An 18,891-nucleotide genomic window follows, 5' to 3' on the forward strand; every position below is an offset into this window, starting at 1 on the left:
CATGCTATTTTTATCATGATATTTTAAAAATACCCTCTGCCTTTTAGTGCATTTTAATTTAGTTTTTATTTCACTCATCCATCAGTTGTTAATAGTTTTCACTTCCGTGGGAGGGGACTGTGGCTTATGTATGTTCATGTCTTCAGCCTCTACCATCATCCCAGCAGTCACAAAGGAGTCACTCAGTAAGGGTTTGTTGAATGAATGAGTACAATTGCTTGCCACGCAGACTTTTGTCAGGGCTGGTGGCATGCTGTTAACTATTCATCCAGCACACTGGAAACTGAGTTTTGGTGCTTCAGTGTCAACCTCTGACCAGTACTTGTTAAATTTCATCCATTCTGATCCCATCCAGTTATTCAGTCTGATAGGGTTTCTTTTTTTGTTTTTACATTTTATGACTAAAAAAAAATTATTTTCTGAGCTAGGACCTCACTTTATTGCCCAGGCTGGAGTGCAGTGGTGTGATCATGGCTCACTGCAGCCTTGGCTTGCCTAAGTGATTCTCTTGCTTCCACCTCCTGAGTATCTGGGGCTGCAGGCACATGCCACCATGCCTGGCTAATTTATTTTTTGTCAAGATGAGGTCTCACTATATTGCCTAGGCTGGTATTATTATTATTTTTAAGTCTGAAAACATATCTATGCCACCTTCCTTGGGTCTGCTCCTGATCGAGATGGCCAGTGTTGGTGGTTTGTTTTTTTTTTTTTAGATGAAGTCTCCCTCTTGTCACCCAGGCTGGAGTGCAATGGTGCAATCTTGGCTCATTGCAACCTCCACCTCCCAGGTTCAAGCAATTCTCCTGCCTCAGCCTCCCGAGTAGCTGGGAGTACAGGCGCCCGCCACCACACCCTGCTAGTTTTTGTATTTTTAGTAGAGACAGGGTTTCACCATGTTGGCCAGGCTGGTCTTGAACCCCTTACCTCAAGTGATCCGCCTGCCTTGGCCTCCCAAAGTGCTGGGATTACAGGCATGAGCCACCACGCCCGGCTGTGTTGGTGGTTTGATGTGTAACTTTTCCTTCTCCTGCACATTTTTGAACTCCTCCATCCAGATGTCACTGGGGAAGAACCCCTTTCCACAGCGAGGTGAAGGCCAGTCCACGTTTGGTTTGGGAGGTGCGTGGAGGAGTGCTCAGAGGCCTGGCTTTAGAGTTTTGCTGCTGACTTAGTGAATGAGCTTCCTGAGAGCAAGGGAAGTACAACCAGGCCTGGTTCAGATGGCTCCACTAGGGGGACAGTGACAGCTATAGCCGCAGCTGGCGTACTTGGCAGTCTTTCAAGCGTTTTGGGGTGTGCTGCGGACAAACAATAGAATGAATCTTTGTTTCTGGAGCCTGGGCCATTTCTAATGAGGAAGATGATTACTCATTTTTGGAAGTTGGGTTAACTCTTCCAGAGTCTTTTGAGTCTTGCTTAGATCTGTAACGAAAAGCGGAGAAGCGTTCACCTTGGCATCCCAAGGTCTTTGCTTTTAAGTCGGGTGACTCTGGTTGGCTGTGTCATTTCCTCTTTAACACTCCTCCACCCAGGTCTTTGCCCTAAGTCAGGAGGCCTGATTGTCATATCCAGAGTGCTTAGAAGGAAGTGGGGCAAGTGTTTGCAAATGAGGTGCCCCTTTCTTCTCCTGTTCCCCCACCCCCGTGGCATGCCAAAAAATAAAGAAGGAGCTCAAGACCTGTTGAGCAGCTGTTCCCCCAAACTTCTTAGATTAATTCCGTGTCCAGTTCTAAGTAATTTAAAGCCAAATGCCTGGACTTAGCTTTGAATTAGGACTTCATGAAGCTCTTCTTCTTCTTCTTCTTCTTCTTCTTCTTCTTCTTCTTCTCCTTCTCCTTCTCCTTCTCCTTCTCCTTCTCCTTCTCCTTCTTCCTTCTTCCTTCTTCCTTCTTCCTTCTTCTTCCTCCTTCTTTCTTCTTCTTTCTTCTTCTTTTTTTATTTTTTTGGGAGACAGGATCTTTCTCTGTCACTTAAGCTGTAGTGAAGTGGTGCTATCATAGCTCACTGCAGCCTCGACCTTCCTGGCTCCCTACTCAGCCTCCTGTGTAGCTGGGACCACAGATGTGTGCCACCATGCCTGGCTATTTTTTAAATTTTTTATAGAGATGGGGATTTCTCCATGTTGCCCAGCTGGTCTTGAACTCTTGGGCTCCAGCAGTTCACCTGCGTCAGCCTGCCAAAGTGCAGGGATTATAGGCGTGAGTCACTGTGCCTGGCGGTGAAGCCCTTCTTTGCAGGAATCTCTTTCTCTGCCTTAAGAGGCAAGAATCTGGTGCTGTTTTGATCTGTGTATAGACAGATGGCTGTTGTTACACATGCAGCGGCTCCCCCGCCATTGTGCTGTGGCTGGTGGTGGGAGTAGTCTTACTAGAATTTATCCTGCCCTCCAGAATCCTCCCCTGCAGTAGGAGTCAGGTAGATAGCTTTGGCTGTTTGACCTGAGAGGTGCCACAGAGCTCGGGTGTACTTGTCATATGACAGACCAGCCTGGCAGCTTAGAATCCCTCCAGTTTTGTTTTGGCAGATGATGGCATTCTCGAATGTGTGGTAGAGCTTGCAACGCGATATGGGGGTAGAAGGGAGAAGGCGGAAGGCTTACCATGTAATTGATGAGCCTGTCTGATTAATTTCTACAACAGACCCTGTAGGTTGGTAGATATGACTCAGTCAGATCAGGAAGGGGGAAGTCCTGAAGTGTGAGCTGAGGTTAGGATGTGACCTCTGATAAGTGGGTGGCACATGGGCAACCTGGTGCCTCTCGTGCCTATAGCAGTTCTTACAGAGCTTGTTGGGACCTTCTTGCATCACCTGTCATGTCCCAGTGTGATATAGTCTTAGACTGGTGTGTTGGGGCCACCAGCCTGCAGGCCCCCTAGATAAAGAGATCACTGCCCTCGCAGCTGTGTTCCAAGGCCCAGCTGCTAAGAGATTACCTTCCCTCTGTGCAGTGGCTCTGGGGGTTCTGTGAGAGCTGTAGACACCAACGGGAATGCTTCTCCCTGCCTGCTGAGTGACTGGAGCTGCACCGGTAGGAAAGCTGTGTGTGTAGCCTAGGCTGGGGGTGGATTGTCCTGCAGGAGAGGGAGAGTCCGAGAGCCCATAAACATTTTGTAAAGGAAAAGGAGATTCTTGTCCTGAGAGGTAGAAGATGGAGATGTCAAAACTGGTCACTGGCTAACTTCCTGGCTCTCCAAGAAACTCCTCTAAATCAGGTTGTTGTTAGTGTCACTGAAAGACACCAAGATGCCCCTGTATGCATAAGGATTGAGCTCGGAAAATGCAATCACGCATACATCCCCATCCTCACCCCATGGATATGTAAGAGAGGGGCAGGTTCTGCAACACCACCTTTGTCCCACCCATTTTAAGTGTCACTGTGGCCTGCTCTGACTCCGCTTTATGGGAGGTCATAGCCAGTGCACTTGATGGCAGCAAGTAAGGATTTGGCCTTTGCCTTTGTCCAGTTTCCTGGGACCTTGAACTGCAGGTCAGGTCTGAGTAGGACTGGAAAGGCCAGCATAGCAGCTGCTCCAGGACAGACATCATCGGCTTACTGTCCTTTCTCATAGTTCATTCAGCCCTTCAAATCTATTGATTTTCATGCTCTCTCCAGAGTTGCCATTTGCCTATGACACGTGAGGAAACTGAGGCCCAGAGAGGCATAAAGACCTGGCTAAAGCCACACAGCTGATATGTGACTGCAGTTAGAGTCTCACTAGTCAGAAACGGAGCTTATCTGGCCCAGCATCCCATTTGACACATGAGGGAACTGAGGCTCCAAGGAGGGAAATAACTTGGCAAACTGGGCAGAGCCAGTAAGTGGCACTGTCAGGCCCAGAGCCCCCTACCCCTAAGTCCTGCTTGATCCACCTAGGCCACACAGCCTTTTGTTTGGGTCTTATCGTTTTGTTTTTAAATCTTTTTTTTTTCACCCCTCTTCTGTTGGTTTTTAGTCATGGTTTAAGTAAATTCAGTATACTTACAAATAGGTCCGACCGAAGAACAGGTCATGGTTGTCTTAGGCTAAGTGGCTTAACATGATAGTAGATTATCTTTGGGGCCCACTGTGGTCCCCTCATTGTCCTCTGGTTCTCTTCCCATTCTTTCCCTTCCCCTGGTTTGGAGCAGAAGGCGGCATCTAGCGCTGTGGCCACTCAGTAAGTGTGAGTTCTCCTCTCTCCGTGCCTCTTGTCCCTCGTCTCCTTCCTTTTGAGTGTGTCAAGCAGCTTCCAGTCTATAGCAAGCTCTTCTTTCATAGTGTTTGTGGGTTAAAAGGACATGAGCGGTCGTGAGAATTACGGGAGTGCCTATAGGAAGCTCGTCCGTCAGTTATTTTTCATTGATAAATGAGCTCTTGACAAGTCATGCATGCAGTTGGCTTCAGTTTCAAGAAACAACATGGGCTGTCTCATTCCCATGTTCAGATTTGTTTTGGCTTTTTGGATCTCAGCACTTTCATGTCCCTGAATAATGTCATTCCTCCCCCTCCTCTTGAAATGTTATTTGCTTTAAAAAAGCAGAAAATCCCTACAACATTGAAAAGTCCAGGAGAACAGAGTTCCGATTTGGTTCAGCAGCTCAGTTTACTGTTTTGTCTTGTTTTGTTTTTCCCCTCTTCCGTTAAGGAGAGACATAGGGGAGCCTGGGCCACTTTGTTCAGCCAGGGGCACAGGTCAAATCTCTTTCAAGCTGTGTAGTGTGACTCCCAGTCCTTCCCCAAGTGTGGCCTTCGGCGGCCTTTGATTACCTGAAGGACTAGAACAGGGAATATGTTTTAGCCCCAGTTACTGAAGAAAGCACCTCCGAGGACACACCTTCCTGTGGAGGGAGGGATGGGGGGCGGTGAGTATGCCCTCTCTGTCTAAGGACAGCAGGTGCTTCATGCTTGCAGCCAGCCACTCTCACTCGCCCTGCTGAACGTCCACCAGCTCAGTTGCAGGAGCGAGGTGCTTGGAGGACTCAAAAACATATTCTTGGTCCCTGGAAGCTAATGCTGTAGCTGTGAAGACGAGATGCTTTTATCCAATTTATGAGCATTTAATAAGGGCCTATGCTAGGAATTGTGCCTACCTAAGGATTTCAGTATTTCTAGGGATATTTTTGTAGTGCCCCCACCTACAGGGCGTTACCTCCTTAACTTATAGCTAAGGCGGGTAGCACAAGGGTAACATCTTACATGTTACAAAGGCAGAAAGCTGAGCAAAGTTACAGAGCTCAGCCAGGGCCCTGCAGCTCCTCTGGGACTGAGCTGGGCTGAGCGTGGACTCAAGTTCAGTGCTCTTGCTGTGATACTGACTTAGCAGATAGACATCAGTCAGGTTGCTGCTGTGGGCAGGCTCTGTGCTGAGGCCACAGGATGACTGAGGGAGGGCCACACCTAGGCTGCGCGCGTGGAGGGGAGGGCTCCCCACAAACAACCTGGAAATGCACTTTGAGAGAAGGGCAGGGTGGCAGTGGGGGAGGCATAGGCAGGAGGCACAGGACCTGGGGAGATAGGGACAGATGGATACGTTCCAGCTGGGGTTGCGAGAAGCCATTGTGACTCCCTGCAGGCCTAGGAGTACCCTGAGCTTCCTGGGAGACACTTCACCCTCTGCAGGTTGCTCACCATGTTTGCACATCCATGCAGTTAAGGATGGAAAGTGATGGCTTCCTGTCCCACTTCTACCCTCTCCAAGATACTCGTCATCTGCCCATTTTTCCTGCCTACAGTGGAACCCCTAATACCATGTTTCAACATCAGTTCCGGAAGGTTGATGTTTGGCTGGGACACCTCAGGACGGGCTTATTAGAGAGTGTGTATATTGCAAAATTATTGTCTGCTTTGGCATTTGATCATTTAGCTGACAAATCAAGTACTTAAAGGATAATTAACAATGAAACTTACAGGTCCTGGAGTAGTGGGGTCCAGGGGTTAAGACAAAGACTTTGGAGTTCAGTAGATGTGGGTTGAGTCTTTGTGCCTTGTTCACAACTAGGTGACCTTGGGCCTGGGCCTCACTTTCCCCCTCTGTAAAATGGGATAACAGCGGTACCCTCTGACAGGGATACTCTGAGGTTACAGTAAGCACAGGGTCTGGCACTGTTGCTATGGCTAATATTTTCCTCATGCTGCGTTAAAAGGTATGCTCTGTGTCACCTGTTACTTCTGCACTAGCACAGTACTGATGAAAGAGGTTTTCTTTTTTTTTTTCTTTTAAGATGGAGTCTCGCTCTGTCACCCACGCTGGAGTGCAGTGGCGCGATCTTGGCTCACTCCAAGCTCTGCCTCCCGGGTTCACGCCATTCTCCTGCCCCAGCCTCCCGAGTAGCTGGGACTACAGGTGCCTGCCACCACGCCCGGCTAATTTTTTGTATTTTTAATAGAGACGGGGTTTCACCATGTTAGCCAGGATGGTCTCCATCTCCTGACCTTGTGATCCGCCTGCCTCGGCCTCCCAAAGTGCAAGGATTATAGGCGTGAGCCACCGCGCCCGGCAAGAGGTTTTCTTTGCCTCTTTTTTTCTTTGTGTTGAGGGTGGTGCTGTCAGGATTGTTAGTTGTTTCTCAGTAGGGCCTGAAGACATGGGAACCCTGGCTGCAGGAGTCATTGAAATGTTCACTATAGTATAGAAGCTGCACATTTGTGGGTCCTGTCCTCTGGTCGAAACACCAAACTCTCTTTCCACTGTCAACTTAGTCTGGGAAAGTAGAGGCTTTGGATAAAGTTCTTAGGCAGCTTTCAACTTTTATCCTTTAGACTCAGATGACTTAGTTAGTATATAAAATCAGCAAGCAGAACCGTCCCCAAGCAGATTAAATCCCTTTGTCTTGGCGGATATGAAGCTTGACTGCAGCATTCGGCTCCCCTCGGAACCCTTCTCGCACTTTTGGGTTGTCACAGAATTTGGCAGGAGACAACATGACCCACTAAGCAACACCCTTCCCCAAATGTTCACATACTTGCTTCTAGATTCTGCCTACAGATTGCTTTTGTCACACCAACAACTGAAGCTATGAAAGTTTCAAAGTGCACAAAGACCTTGCGGAATTGCTGTCTTCCCCTCCCATTTCCTTTGCTTAATGGGAGGGGGAAATGGAAGCTCTGAGAGCAATGACTTCCGCGAGCCACCAGGAAAATCACTGTCAGTGGCTAAGTTCTCATGTTTAGGTTTTGATCTGAGTCTTGTTTTTAAGGCGGTAAAATTAACAGTGAAACTAACGTGTACAAGTAGTAAGTACAGGCTAAATAAAGACACTAAAAGAAAGAAAAGCTTGTCTTGCTGATTTCCAGTGTGGTCAGTTTCTTTTAAGGGATAGCCCTTCAAAATGCATTACAGAGCATTTGGTAAACTTCTGATCTTAAGATTTATATAGGATTGTAGAGTTTGCAACACTTTCATGTATGTATTAATTCATTAGCATGCAATCCTCTTTTGAAGTGGATGAGCCAGGTGGGGCTCCCACTTGCTGGAAGCTGAGAGTCCCAGGCCACAGTGATATCAGATAGCTGTGTTCAGCAGTTGCAAACAAATGAAGACACATTGAAGACTGTAGAACACAAGCAAGAAAATTTCATGTTAGCAAGGACTTGTGTGAGAGCAAAGCTGTCCCCCCTGTTTCTGTGGTGTCAGAGACAGACTGGCCTGGGGAGGAAGGCCTGGATTTGAATCCTGGTCTTGCCCCTGCTACCTGTAGGATATTGGGCAAATGACTTGATTTCTTTTCTTGGAGCCTCAGTCTTCCCACCTGGAAAATGTGCATACTACCAACCATAATGCCTGTTCATAGGAACGTGAGAGGATTAGCTGAGAAGGACCCAGCCTCTGGTGGATGCCCAGGGAGATGGGAATGGAGGTGAGGGTGGAGGTCTGTGGCTGGAAGTGTGGCTGTGTGGGGCCCATGGGGGTGGAGATGGGCTCTGGGCATGGGGCATCTTGCTGACCACGGTAGCAGCCATCTGTGTGTGTGCCCTCCCACCCATAGGCCTTGCTTTGGGCACATTGCTGGCGAATTTGGGGCTGTTCTTGGGCAGATGCACTCTTGGGGTGAGGACTTGGGAGGTAGGCAGGGGCCCTCTGCCACCGTGTCTGCACCCAGGGAGCATAAACACGGATCATTGGAAAGTCTGACCTTGCCTTTTGCTCTTTTCAGTGGAAATCCTGGTGTGAAGATGAGTCATTGAGTAGGGGCCGCTGGGGTTGAGTCAGAGAGCACTGTGTCTCCATGGTCAGGTTGGGGTGCCAGCCAAGGGGAGACCCTCACCTAGCCCTCCTTTGGCAGATATTGGGTAGCTCTAGCTGTGTATGGAGGCAGGCTGGAGGCCCACTATCATGAGCACTGCCCAGGGAGTCACGGGAGAGAGGTGGGAGGTGAATGTGGGGACTGGGAAGTGACAATACAAGACTTAAATACAGGGCAAGGAAAACTGCAGCTGAGATGCAAGGATGGTGCCCGATGAGAGTGCAGCCCACGATTGCTACTTGTGCAAAGGGGAATGGACACCAATGCCTGGCCTTCTCTGTGCCGAGCTTTTTTATATGTGTTTTCTTATTTAAATCTTACAGCAGCCCCAGGGCAAAGGTATTATCCTCATTGTGTTTAATTAATTAATAATAATAATTATTTTTTGAGACAGGGTATTGCTCTGTGGCCCAGGCTGGAGTACAGTGGTGTAATCTTGGCTCACTGCAGCCTCTGTCTCCCAGGTTCAAGTGTTTCCTGCGCCTCAGCCTCCTGAGTGGCTGGGATCACAGGCATGCACCACCACGCCAAGCTAATTTTTGTATTTTTAGTAGAGTTGGGGTTTCACCGTGTTGGTCAGGCTGGTCTTGAACTCCTGACTTCAAGTGATCCACTGACGTCAGTCTCCCATACTGCTGGGATTACAGGCATGACCCACTGCACCCAGCTTAATTATTTCTTTTGATACAAGGTCTCTGTCTGTCACCAGGCTAGAGTGCAGTAGCATGATCATAGCTCATTTGTGACCTCAAACTCCTGGGCTCAAGCGATCTTGCCTCAGACTTCTGAGTAGCTGGGACTACAGGCATACACTCCCACGCCTGGCTACTTTTTTTTTAGTTTTTATTTTTTGTAGAGATGGAGTCTTGCTGTGTTGCCTAGGCTGGTCTTGAACTCCTGGTCTCAAGCAGTCGTTTTGCCTCAACCTCTCAAATGCTGGGATCACTGGTGTGAGCCACTGTGACCAGTCTCACCCCCATTTTAAAGATGAGGAAACTGAACTCAAGTGATTTCGTGGCGAAGGCCAGGGCTGCCAAATTCCACAGCGCACACATGTTCCTCCACCCTCCCCTGGCACATGGTCTCCCTGGTATAATCAATGGGCTTTAAAAAAAGTCTTAAAAATTTATATATAGCATATTACAGTCTTTTGGTGGTTAGTTCTATGAATTTTGATAAATGCATAGATTGAGATTTCTTTAAAAATTTTTTTTGAGATCATTTACACTCATGCAGTTACAAGAAATAATACAGAGAAATCTCGTATACCCCTTACTCACTGTCCCCTAATGGTAACATCCTACCAAACTAGTGCAGCATCACAAGCAGAAAATTGTCACGGATACAGTCAAGACACAGAACATGTCCGTCTCCAAGGATCCCTCCTGCTGCCTTTTCATAGCCACGCCCATTTCCCTCTTGCTCCCACGCCCCATCCCCAACCCCTGACAGCCATTCATCTCTTTGCTAATTGTATAATTCTGTCATTTTAAGAAAGGGATACAAATGGACTCTTAGAATAGTGAGCCTTTGGGGGCTGGCTCTTTCACTCTGCATGAGTCTCTGGAGGCTCATCCAGGTTGTGGTGTGTGTCTCTGGTTGGTTCCTTTTTATTGCCGAGTAGTATTCCACAGTGTGGCTGTGCCCTGCCACATTTTGTCTAATTGTTCACCCAGTGAAGGGTCTCTGGAGTATTTCCTGGTTTTGGCTGTTATGAATAAAGGGCTGTTACAAACTTTTGTGTGTGAATGTAAATCTTAATCTCTCTGGAATAAATGCTAAGGAGAACTCTTGCTAGTAGTTGTTTGAATGGGCATTTGAAGGGGTTTTTTGGGGGATGGAGAGGCGAGGCACTAGTGGGAAATACAGTCCTGGATGCTGGCCCACCAGGGTTCAAATCCTAGCTTTGAACCCGGACCCTGGGTGAGTTGCTGTATATGGCTGTAAAATGGGGATAATTCAACCTGGCTTGTGGCTAATGTGTGTAAAGTGCCTGGTACCTAGTAGGTGCTCAGTAGATAGAAGTGATTCTTGATATAGGTTAAGAGAAAACTCACTAGACTGTGGCAGGGTCTGTGCCCCAGAGGTGGCCTCTGGGAGGGCTTTGCGAGGCTTCCACCTTGGCCCCTGTGGGATCACCCAGTTATTGTCTTTTTCTTGGCCATACCCCTGGCTTCTCTGAGAAGACCCTGACCCTGTTTGCAGACTGGGCTCGAAGTCTCCGGCCTGGTCCTGGCATTCCCCAGTGAAGTTGGCCGGGCCAGGGCCCACAGGTCATAGGAATCCCAGGAAATTCCAGATCGTGCTGGGCTCTTCTGGTCTGGATTTGCCTCACAAATTCTGAGAACGTGCCCAGATCATTTCAGATGTTGCTGTAATTTAGCTCAATTCCGGAAATGTGTATTGAGCTGTTAGGGTATGTGAGGGATTGTGGTAGGTGTTGCAAAGGGTTCAGAAAAAATTGCTCTCCCAACAGATCAAAGTAGCCAACTCCAGCTTCTAACCTCCTTCGGGAGCCCTCACAGCTGCAATGATAAGGTCTCCACTGAATGTGGCATTCAGAGCCCTGGGTCTGGTTTGAGTCTCTCTCTAGCTCCCATCCTGCTGCTGTGCCCTCTGCGTGCCCTGTGTGCCAGCCACCAGCGTGCTCACCGTTCCCATACTCCAAGTCTGGCCTGGCGGCCACGCCTTACTTACACCCTTCCCTCTGCCTGGGTGCCCTGCCCTTCCTGATGAAATCTTGCCTGTTGTTTAAGAACTGAAAGTACCATGGGCGGGCGTGGGATGGAATAATCATACCTCACATAGGGTTGGACATGGTTCCTCTCCTGAACCTTCGTTCCCTTCTCCAGGCAACCACTGTGTGGGACCATGCTGGACTCCTTCTTTTTTTTTTTTGAGGCGGAGACTCACTCTGTCACTCAGGCTAGTGGACTCGCTCTTCTTGCCTTTGTCACTTTATAGCATTTCTTGGAGATTGTTTCATATCTGTACAGTTTGACCTGGCTCATTAAAATATTTTTGAAGGCCACATCATATTCCCTTATGTAACAACACCATAATTTAACCAGTTCGCCCTGTTTGTAGGCATCTAGGTTGTCCCCACTCGGGCTCTTACAGTGCAAAGGAGTCACTTTAAGGCCTACCTCCGATGAGCATCCCCCTTTCTGCCTGCCTCTGAAATGTGTTGGCTGGGTCACTGCACTCTCTGTGAGACCCCCCAGGGCAGGGATTGTGCTACACCTGCCTTCTCCTTTCCATGTCTGCCACGTGTGCTGACCACCCCGTTACCCAGGCGCTTTTGGTGCTTCTGCTGCCTCTCTGAGCCCTGGCCCCTTGTCGGGACTCTGCTGGGGATGGAGCTAGAGAGAGCTGGGACGCCCCATCTTTGCCTCGTTCTGGCTTCCTGCTTCATGCAGAGCTGTGTCTGGATGGGCTGATGTGTTCCCATGGCGACAGACTTCCACAGTTTCATTCTTACTGGCCTCCTCCTACTTCACTAGAGGGATGGGCCATCATATAGCCAGGCCCTTGTTGATGGAATTTAGCTTGTTTCCCTTTAAACACATTTGAGAGGATGGCCGCTTGGGCGTCCGTTGCCGAGAGGAGGATCTGGACTCCCAGCCTCCCCCATGAAACTGCTAGCAGTAGCTGCTGTTGATTGAGCATTCGCCCGGATGAGCGAGACACCGGGCAAAGGACTTGGGCTCTGTTTTCATCAGATACAGTAACCTTGTGAGGCAAGCACTGTTTTCCCTGTTGTACAGAGAGGGAAACTGAGGCTCCGAGAGTAACTTGGCAAAGGCCACTGAAACAATGTATTTCAAGAGCTGGGATTCCAACTCAGTTGTGCTTGACTCAGGATCTGAGCCTCTGTAGCTACTGAGCCCACCTGGCTTCCTAGAGAGGCTGGAAATGGGGGAGGAGGGAACAGGCAGCTCACCTCCCAGCCCTTGTGCCAATGGCTGGCTGCCCTACAGCTGAATTGGGGCTCACACACAGAAAGATGACGGCTGCCATTAGGCTTCCACCACCAAGGAGGCACAAAAGGCCCCTTTGAAAGGCGAGTCCAGGAGCACCTCTCTGGCCTGCTCCTGAGCTAAGCCTGCAGTGGGGGCTGACAGGCATTTCTGGCTCAGCTGCCTGGCCAGAACTTGCAGGAGTGTTCTGAAATTCTTTCCTTGAACAGATCACACTTGGTCAGAATGTGTCACTTCTAGATCGCTATGGTATTGAACCTGTGCATCAGGTCTCTCAGTGCGACCTGGGAATCTTCAGACTCCCCGGGGCTCCCTTCCTGAACATGTATTGATTTCCCTCCTCCCCTTCCCTGCTTTTGCACTTTGGATGAACCTTGTTTTCGAAGAACAGTAGAAGGTAATTTTCCTGTGCTTGCCAGCTGGCCTGTAATTGAGCAATTTCAATAACACCCACTGTAAAGTCTAATTGAAGTAAACAGGAAAATATGATTTACAATCTGGACAGCAAGTAAATACCAGGGTGCAATTAATTTTTACACAGAACAGCAGATTCTAAAACATTTTCCTGTGTTGAGCAGTTTGTTTCTGATTAGAGATTAGGAGCTGCTTTTCTATTTAATACTATTATCATGATTATTTTTTACTTTTTGATGGTGATCTTCAGGTTCCTTGTATCTGTGTGACCTTCTTTGAAGGTTTAGCCACATGGGGAAATAGAATCAGAGACATGAGTTTGTAAGGAGGGATTTTTCAAACCTGAACTGAAGGCCGCACTCTTTCTTCATTTGTTTGGTGGGAAATGATGGGGGGTTATCGGAGAGGGGCTGTGGATAGGCTGTGCAGAATGGCGACGCTGAGTGGGTCCCATTACTGCTGGAAGCTCACTTAGTTTAGTTCATTCTGGGGAAGATGACAAAGCTGTGAAGGCCCCCAGTGTTGCAAAGATGTTGATGTTGAAATGTGGCACTTCCAAGGACCAGAAATGTATGCCTTTTTTTGGGGGGGTGGGGGTGGGGATGGAGTTTCACTCTTGTTGCCCAACCTGGAGTGCAGTGGTGCGATCTTGGCTCACTATAACCTCTGCCTCCCAGGTTCAAGCAATTGTCCTGCCTCAGCCTCACATGTAGCTGCAACTACAGGTGCACGCCACCATGCCCAGCTAATTTTTTGTATTTTTAGTAGAGATGGGGTTTCACCATGTTGACCAGGCTGGTCTCGAACTCCTGACCTCAGGTGATCCACCTGCCTCAGCCTCCCAAAGTGCTGGGATTACAGGCATGAGCCACTATGCCTGGCCAAATGTATGCCCTTTTAAATGGACCTCCTGATTGTTCCAGTAGCTTCTGTTCATAACTGGGTGGAGAAGGGAGCCAGCATGCTGACTGCTGGTCCCCTGCTGCCAGTTGGCTGCCTGAGGGCCGACCCTTTTGGTGTTGGATGCGGGGATGAGGCATGTTCTGACCCTTGGCCTACTTTAATGCATCCTGGTGTGTGCTGAAGCTGCCTGTAAAGCCAGCTCAGTGGTAAGATGTCACATGACTTGAGTATGCTGCAGGGACAGCAGATTGTTAGCCACCCAGACCCTGAGATAGATCTTAAAGGTATCACGCGCTGGACCCCAATTTGTTGTTCTACCCACCAGGCCATTTTACAAGTGAGGTAGCCCAAGGCTGGCATGGCAGGGGTGTGGGGGGCTCTGAGAAGGTAACTCTGGGCCTTGGTGACTCTCCCAGAGTGCATCTCTTTTAGCAGGGAGGTGGTTCCAATCCCCTGGGATTTCCAGTACTGTGGGAGGGGTGACTCTCAGGGCCCTGGTCTTTCTTAGTCCTGAATCTTTTTGCTTTTCTTTTGTCTTTCCAGGGAGTTGACCACACTTGGCCATTTCCCGGAAGGGCCCCACCCCAAGGGTGAGTGGCCAATGAGGAGCTGTTTCTGCTGACATCAATTCCCTAGGAGGTACTCACCCCAAGTCTGCCCAAGTGAAGATGGCTGATATGCACCCTGGGATGGAGCCCAGCGCCTGAGGCCCTTATCATGGTGATGGTCCTAAGTGAAAGCCTCAGCACCCGGGGAGCTGACTCCATTGCATGCGGGACCTTCAGCCCTGAACTGGTGAGGACCTGGCAGGCTTCCTGCTTTCCATGACCATTTCTGAGGCCTGATGTACAGATAGGGCTGTGGACTGCGCACCTAGGCTTAGCAAATCGAGTCCAGAGCCCCCAAGAGCAAAGGTCTGTGAGGTGTCCCGGGCTGGGGAGACAGGGCACAGGAGCAGAGCTTGACTGAGAACTTGCTGGAAGGAAGGAACTCAGCTCAGATTTGAGGTCATCTGGTGAATGAGGAGGGGAGGCCATCCCCTGGTAAATAACAGCAAGTGTGGTTCCGCTGCCTGCCAAGCCAGGATTGACATTCCTTCTGTCTCCACCCGTTAAGGGGGGGTGATTTCCAGAGGGGGGTGGTGCCCTGAATGGGGGCCCGGATAAGCCTGTCCCTCTGAAGGGTGGTGCTGCCTCAGGAACGTCGAGAGTGGGAGACGATGGGGAAAGAAGGTGTGGTGAGCTATGGCAACAGCCACCCTCTGTCAAAGGTGGTTCACCCTGGACCACCCTGGACCATGTGGTGGACTAGCACAGAGAGGTAGCTAACTCGGCCTTCTTAGACTGCGAGCAAAACAACCTCCAATAGCTGAACCCTGTCAGCAGACCTGTCCTTCCAAGCCCAGTTCCTCAGATGTGAGTGCAGGCTACTCCCCTGCGGAGGGGGCGAGAAGCCATACTCAGTCATAAGCAGTCTTGTGGAAATGGCAAGTCCTCGGAACTCTCTGCAGCTTCGGTGGTCCAGGGTCACCTCGCCCAGGACCCCTCCTGGCGCCCTTCACAGCTCCTCATGAGGACCCACGCTGAGCCTCCTTGGTGGGCCACCTTCCCCTAGCTCATGCCAGTGAAACCAGACCTTGAGCAGATAGACCTAGGTCTCTGGCTGTGGCAGGAGCTTGGGAAAACCACCGAGATCTGTATTCTTTCCGCAGGCCTCACAGAGCGCCTTCTGCGTGTTGGGCACCAGGCTGGAGGAGTTCGGAGAACAGGATGAGCTGGAGCCAGGCCCTGTACTCCTCACCCTTGAGAAGCTCCTGGTCTAGAGGGAGGGTGTCTGGAGAGCTGTGAATACAGTGACACTTGAGGATCCCATGAATTAGAACTCACAGCTGAAGCCCACAGGAAGCCCAGGGCGTGTAGAGGAGCAGGGCCAGCCTGGCGTAGCCAGAGAAAGCCTTGCAGAGCAGGGATACTTGATTTGGCCTTGAAGGGTGAGAAGAAGTGGCTTAGAAACCGTTGGGTCCAGCCTCCTGGTTTTACAAATGAGGCAGCTGCAACCTGGAGCAGGCAGTAACTGCCTCACTGGCTCCACCTCCCCCTTCCCTCCTGCCCCTCCAGCCCCACTTCCTGGGCCTGCATTCAGGCCTCTGCCCGCTGCCTGGTGTCTGGATGCCAGTCTTGGTGGCCCTCCCTCAGTCAGGTCTCTTCAGCCCTTACCAGGTGTGACACTGGTGCCCCTCTGCTCGTGGGCCTCAGCCTGTGAGGTCTCCATGGGGTGTCACCCCTAGCTGCAAGGATAGGGACTCAGCTTGGCTCCTCCCCATGTCCCCAGCACTGCTGGGGCAGGGCAGACAGCAGGCACCTGAGGTGTGTTGCTCGATGGCAGCCTTGGTCACTGCAGCAAGTAGTAGAGCTGCTGTGACCATTCAGCTCTTCTGCCACCGCCCCATCCTTTCCAGTTCGCATTTGCTGTGTAATGTGATTACTTCTCACCAGCCCCAGTGCCACCGCCCTGGTTCCACCTGCTGTTCTCTCGCAAGGATTCTTGTGGTAACTGGTCTCCTGCCTCTGGCTCTTTTTAACCTGCTCTCCACCCAGCAGCCCGAGAGAATCCCAGTCAGAGCTGTCCTTCTCTGTGTAGAAGCTTCCACTGGCTTTACACTGAATGCTTAGCAAACACCCAGCCCTTACTAGGATGTACATGGCCCCATATATTCTCGTCCATGTGACCGCTCTGACCTCATCTCTGCCACTCTGCCCCCTCTGCTCGGTCCCCACTGGCCTCCCTGTTCCAACATGCCAAGCGTGAGCCTGCCTCAGGCCTTTGCAGTTTTTCCTTGGCCTGGAGCTCTCTCCCCACAGTAGGACACTCTCCCTCCCTCCTTCGTTCTCTGGCCACTCAACCTACAGTTCAGTCCCAGCGCCAGCGCCCACCCCTTACCCCCACCACACTTTCTCTCCTCTTTTCCTATCTTTTTCCCTCTTGGGCACTTGGCACTTTTAAACATGTCCCTATGGATCTTGACCGAGTCCTTATACTAGAATGGGAGCTTTGTGAAGGCAGGGGATGTCTCTCTTGCTTGTTGCTGAATGCACGGGGCCCAGCGCGTGGCAGGTGCCCAGTGGATGTTTGTGGATGGATGAGCTTGTAGGTTCGTGTCGCCTGGCCTCTTCTCATTCACCATTGTCTTTCTCTCTGGCTGCTGCTCCAGTTCACGACTGAGTGGGTGTGACTAGAGTAGCTCTGACCAAAAAGAAGGGACCTCAAGGGTGAGGAGCCGTCTGGAGGTCCCGAGGGAGGAGCCCTTCCCGGGTCCAGCTGTGCTGTTGGCTGCAGTGGCCGCCTCTGTGCTAGGTCCCTTCTCAGGGTGGGACTGCCTGGTGTTGGCTTCAGAGTTGGTTCCAGGACATGTGGGCCCAAGGTCAGCTGAGCTGCTCTTCCAAGAGGTGTGGCCTGAGCCTCTGCCAGGAGGAGCATGGCCTCCCAGCCCTAGCCAGGGAAGGAAAACTCATCTCAGAAAGGGAAAGCAGTCAGGGGAAAGCAGGCGGCTTTGCTGGAAGGGATTCTACCATGTGTTCTCTTGTGGCCACACAGATTAGAATCTGTGCTTTCTTCCTGAACTCTCCCTTGCTTTGTTGGAAAGTATCCTTCTTTCTGCTGCTTTTTGTTACTGGCCTGTCCGGGCCCAGAACCACCCAGTGTGCAGTGCTTTGGGTCCATCTGTGGTCTTCCTCCTCCTCTTCTCTACCCTTGGCTCCAGATGAGAGGTCCGTTGTGGGGAGTGGCCCTGTTGGAGAGGGGCTTTCTCATTGCTCAGTTTGCTGATGCGCCCAGAACACATTGACTGGTTGTCAGTGCCTGGCCCAGCCCGGCTCAGCGCTGCCTGCCCTATAGCGTGGGCCAGCAGGAAGGTGTTGGGGGTGCGGCTACACTGAGGGTCTTGGGAAGTGTGTTAGTTCATATCATGTTGCTATAAGGAATACCTGAGGCTGGGTAATTTATAAAGAAAAGAGGTTTACTTGGCATATGGTTCTTCAGGCTGTATAAGAAGTATGGCACCGGCCAGGCACGGTGGCTCACGCCTGTAATCCCAGCACTTTGGAGGCCGAAGCGGGCGGATCACGAGGTCAGGAGATCAAGACCATCCTGGCTAACATGGTGAAACCCCGTCTCTGCTAAAAATACAAAAAATTAGCTGAGTGTGTGGTGGCGGGCGGGCGCCTGTAGTCACAGCTACTTGGGAGGCTGAGGCAGGAGAATGGCTTGAACCTGGGAGGCGGAGCTTGCAGTGAGCCCATATCGTGCCACTGCACTCCAGCCTGGGCGACAGAATAAGACTCCGTCTCCAAAAAAAAAGTAGTATGGCACCTGCATCTCTTTCTAGTAAGGCCTCACGAAGCTTCCAGTCATGGCAGAAGGTGAGGGGAGAATAAGTGTGTCACAAGGTGAGAGAGGGAGCAAGAGGGAAGGGAGGAGGTGCCAGACCTGTTAAACTCCCAGCCCTCACATGAACTAGAAGAGCGAGGACTCCTTGATCACCATGAGGAGGCCACCAAGCCATTCATGCGGGATCTGCTTCCATGACCCAAACACCCCCCACCAGGCCCCGCCTCCGGCACTGGGGGTTACGTTTCAACATGAGATTTGGAGGGGACAAACATCCAAACTGTATGCCCAGAGGTCCAGGTACCTCCTCCCTGTCCTTGAGCCTCATGCCACCTGCTGAGGGGCAGGGGTGCACCCATTTCTACCCCATTATACAGACAGGAAACTGGCTCAGAGAGCCCAGGGAGGGGCTGCCCCAGTCACAGATTTCAAGTCCAGGCCCTTGTCTGCTTTCCCCAGCACCTTCTCGCATGGGCCCTGTTCCAGGGGCTGTGATCGCCTTGGAGCCCCTCCAGGCCTTGGGGAGAGACACACGATGTAAATAACTGAAGAAATACCGAAAATAATCTTAGTCTAGTGATGAGATCCATGGGACAGAATGTGAGATAAGCTGATGCTAGCGTTTGCTTTGAACAGCCAGCAAAGGTTCAGAGGAAGTTGACGGGGTTTTGCTTTAGCTTCCTAAACTGGTAACATCATCCCCGTGTAAATACCATCAAGATAACAACAGGAACGATGGAAAATAATTTTTCTTTTGTTTTCTAATCAGACTAAGAAGATAACAAGTGGAGGTTTAAGATTTAAAAGGAAAGCATGACTGTGGGGGAGGCTGGGACTGGTATCAGCACAGGCCACTTTGGAATTATGGGAGCAGGCCCCAGAGGCGCAGCTCACCCTGGGTCCCCAGAGTCAGGCCTCAGTCACAAAGTGGGAAAGTCTCAACGTGCAAGGGAAAGTCACCAGGGTCCTTGCAACGCTGGGTGTC

At 50.6% G+C, this 18,891-nt stretch overlaps 1 protein-coding gene across 2 annotated transcripts in view; it reads left to right on the plus strand.

The window, feature by feature from the left end:
• FAM53B (family with sequence similarity 53 member B) overlaps positions 1 to 18,891 on the plus strand; it is a 122,000-nt gene that overhangs the window by 23,502 nt on the left and 79,607 nt on the right. For both annotated transcript variants that reach the window (XM_003277769.4, XM_030805831.1), the window contains exon 2: positions 14,064 to 14,315. In XM_003277769.4, coding sequence (XP_003277817.1) covers positions 14,238 to 14,315 — 78 coding nt within the window. In that variant the 5' untranslated portion in view covers positions 14,064 to 14,237. The remainder of the gene's footprint in view (positions 1 to 14,063; positions 14,316 to 18,891) is intronic.

This window comes from Nomascus leucogenys, chromosome 3 (genome assembly GCF_006542625.1).
Source record: "Nomascus leucogenys isolate Asia chromosome 3, Asia_NLE_v1, whole genome shotgun sequence".
Lineage (NCBI taxonomy): Eukaryota > Metazoa > Chordata > Mammalia > Primates > Hylobatidae > Nomascus > Nomascus leucogenys.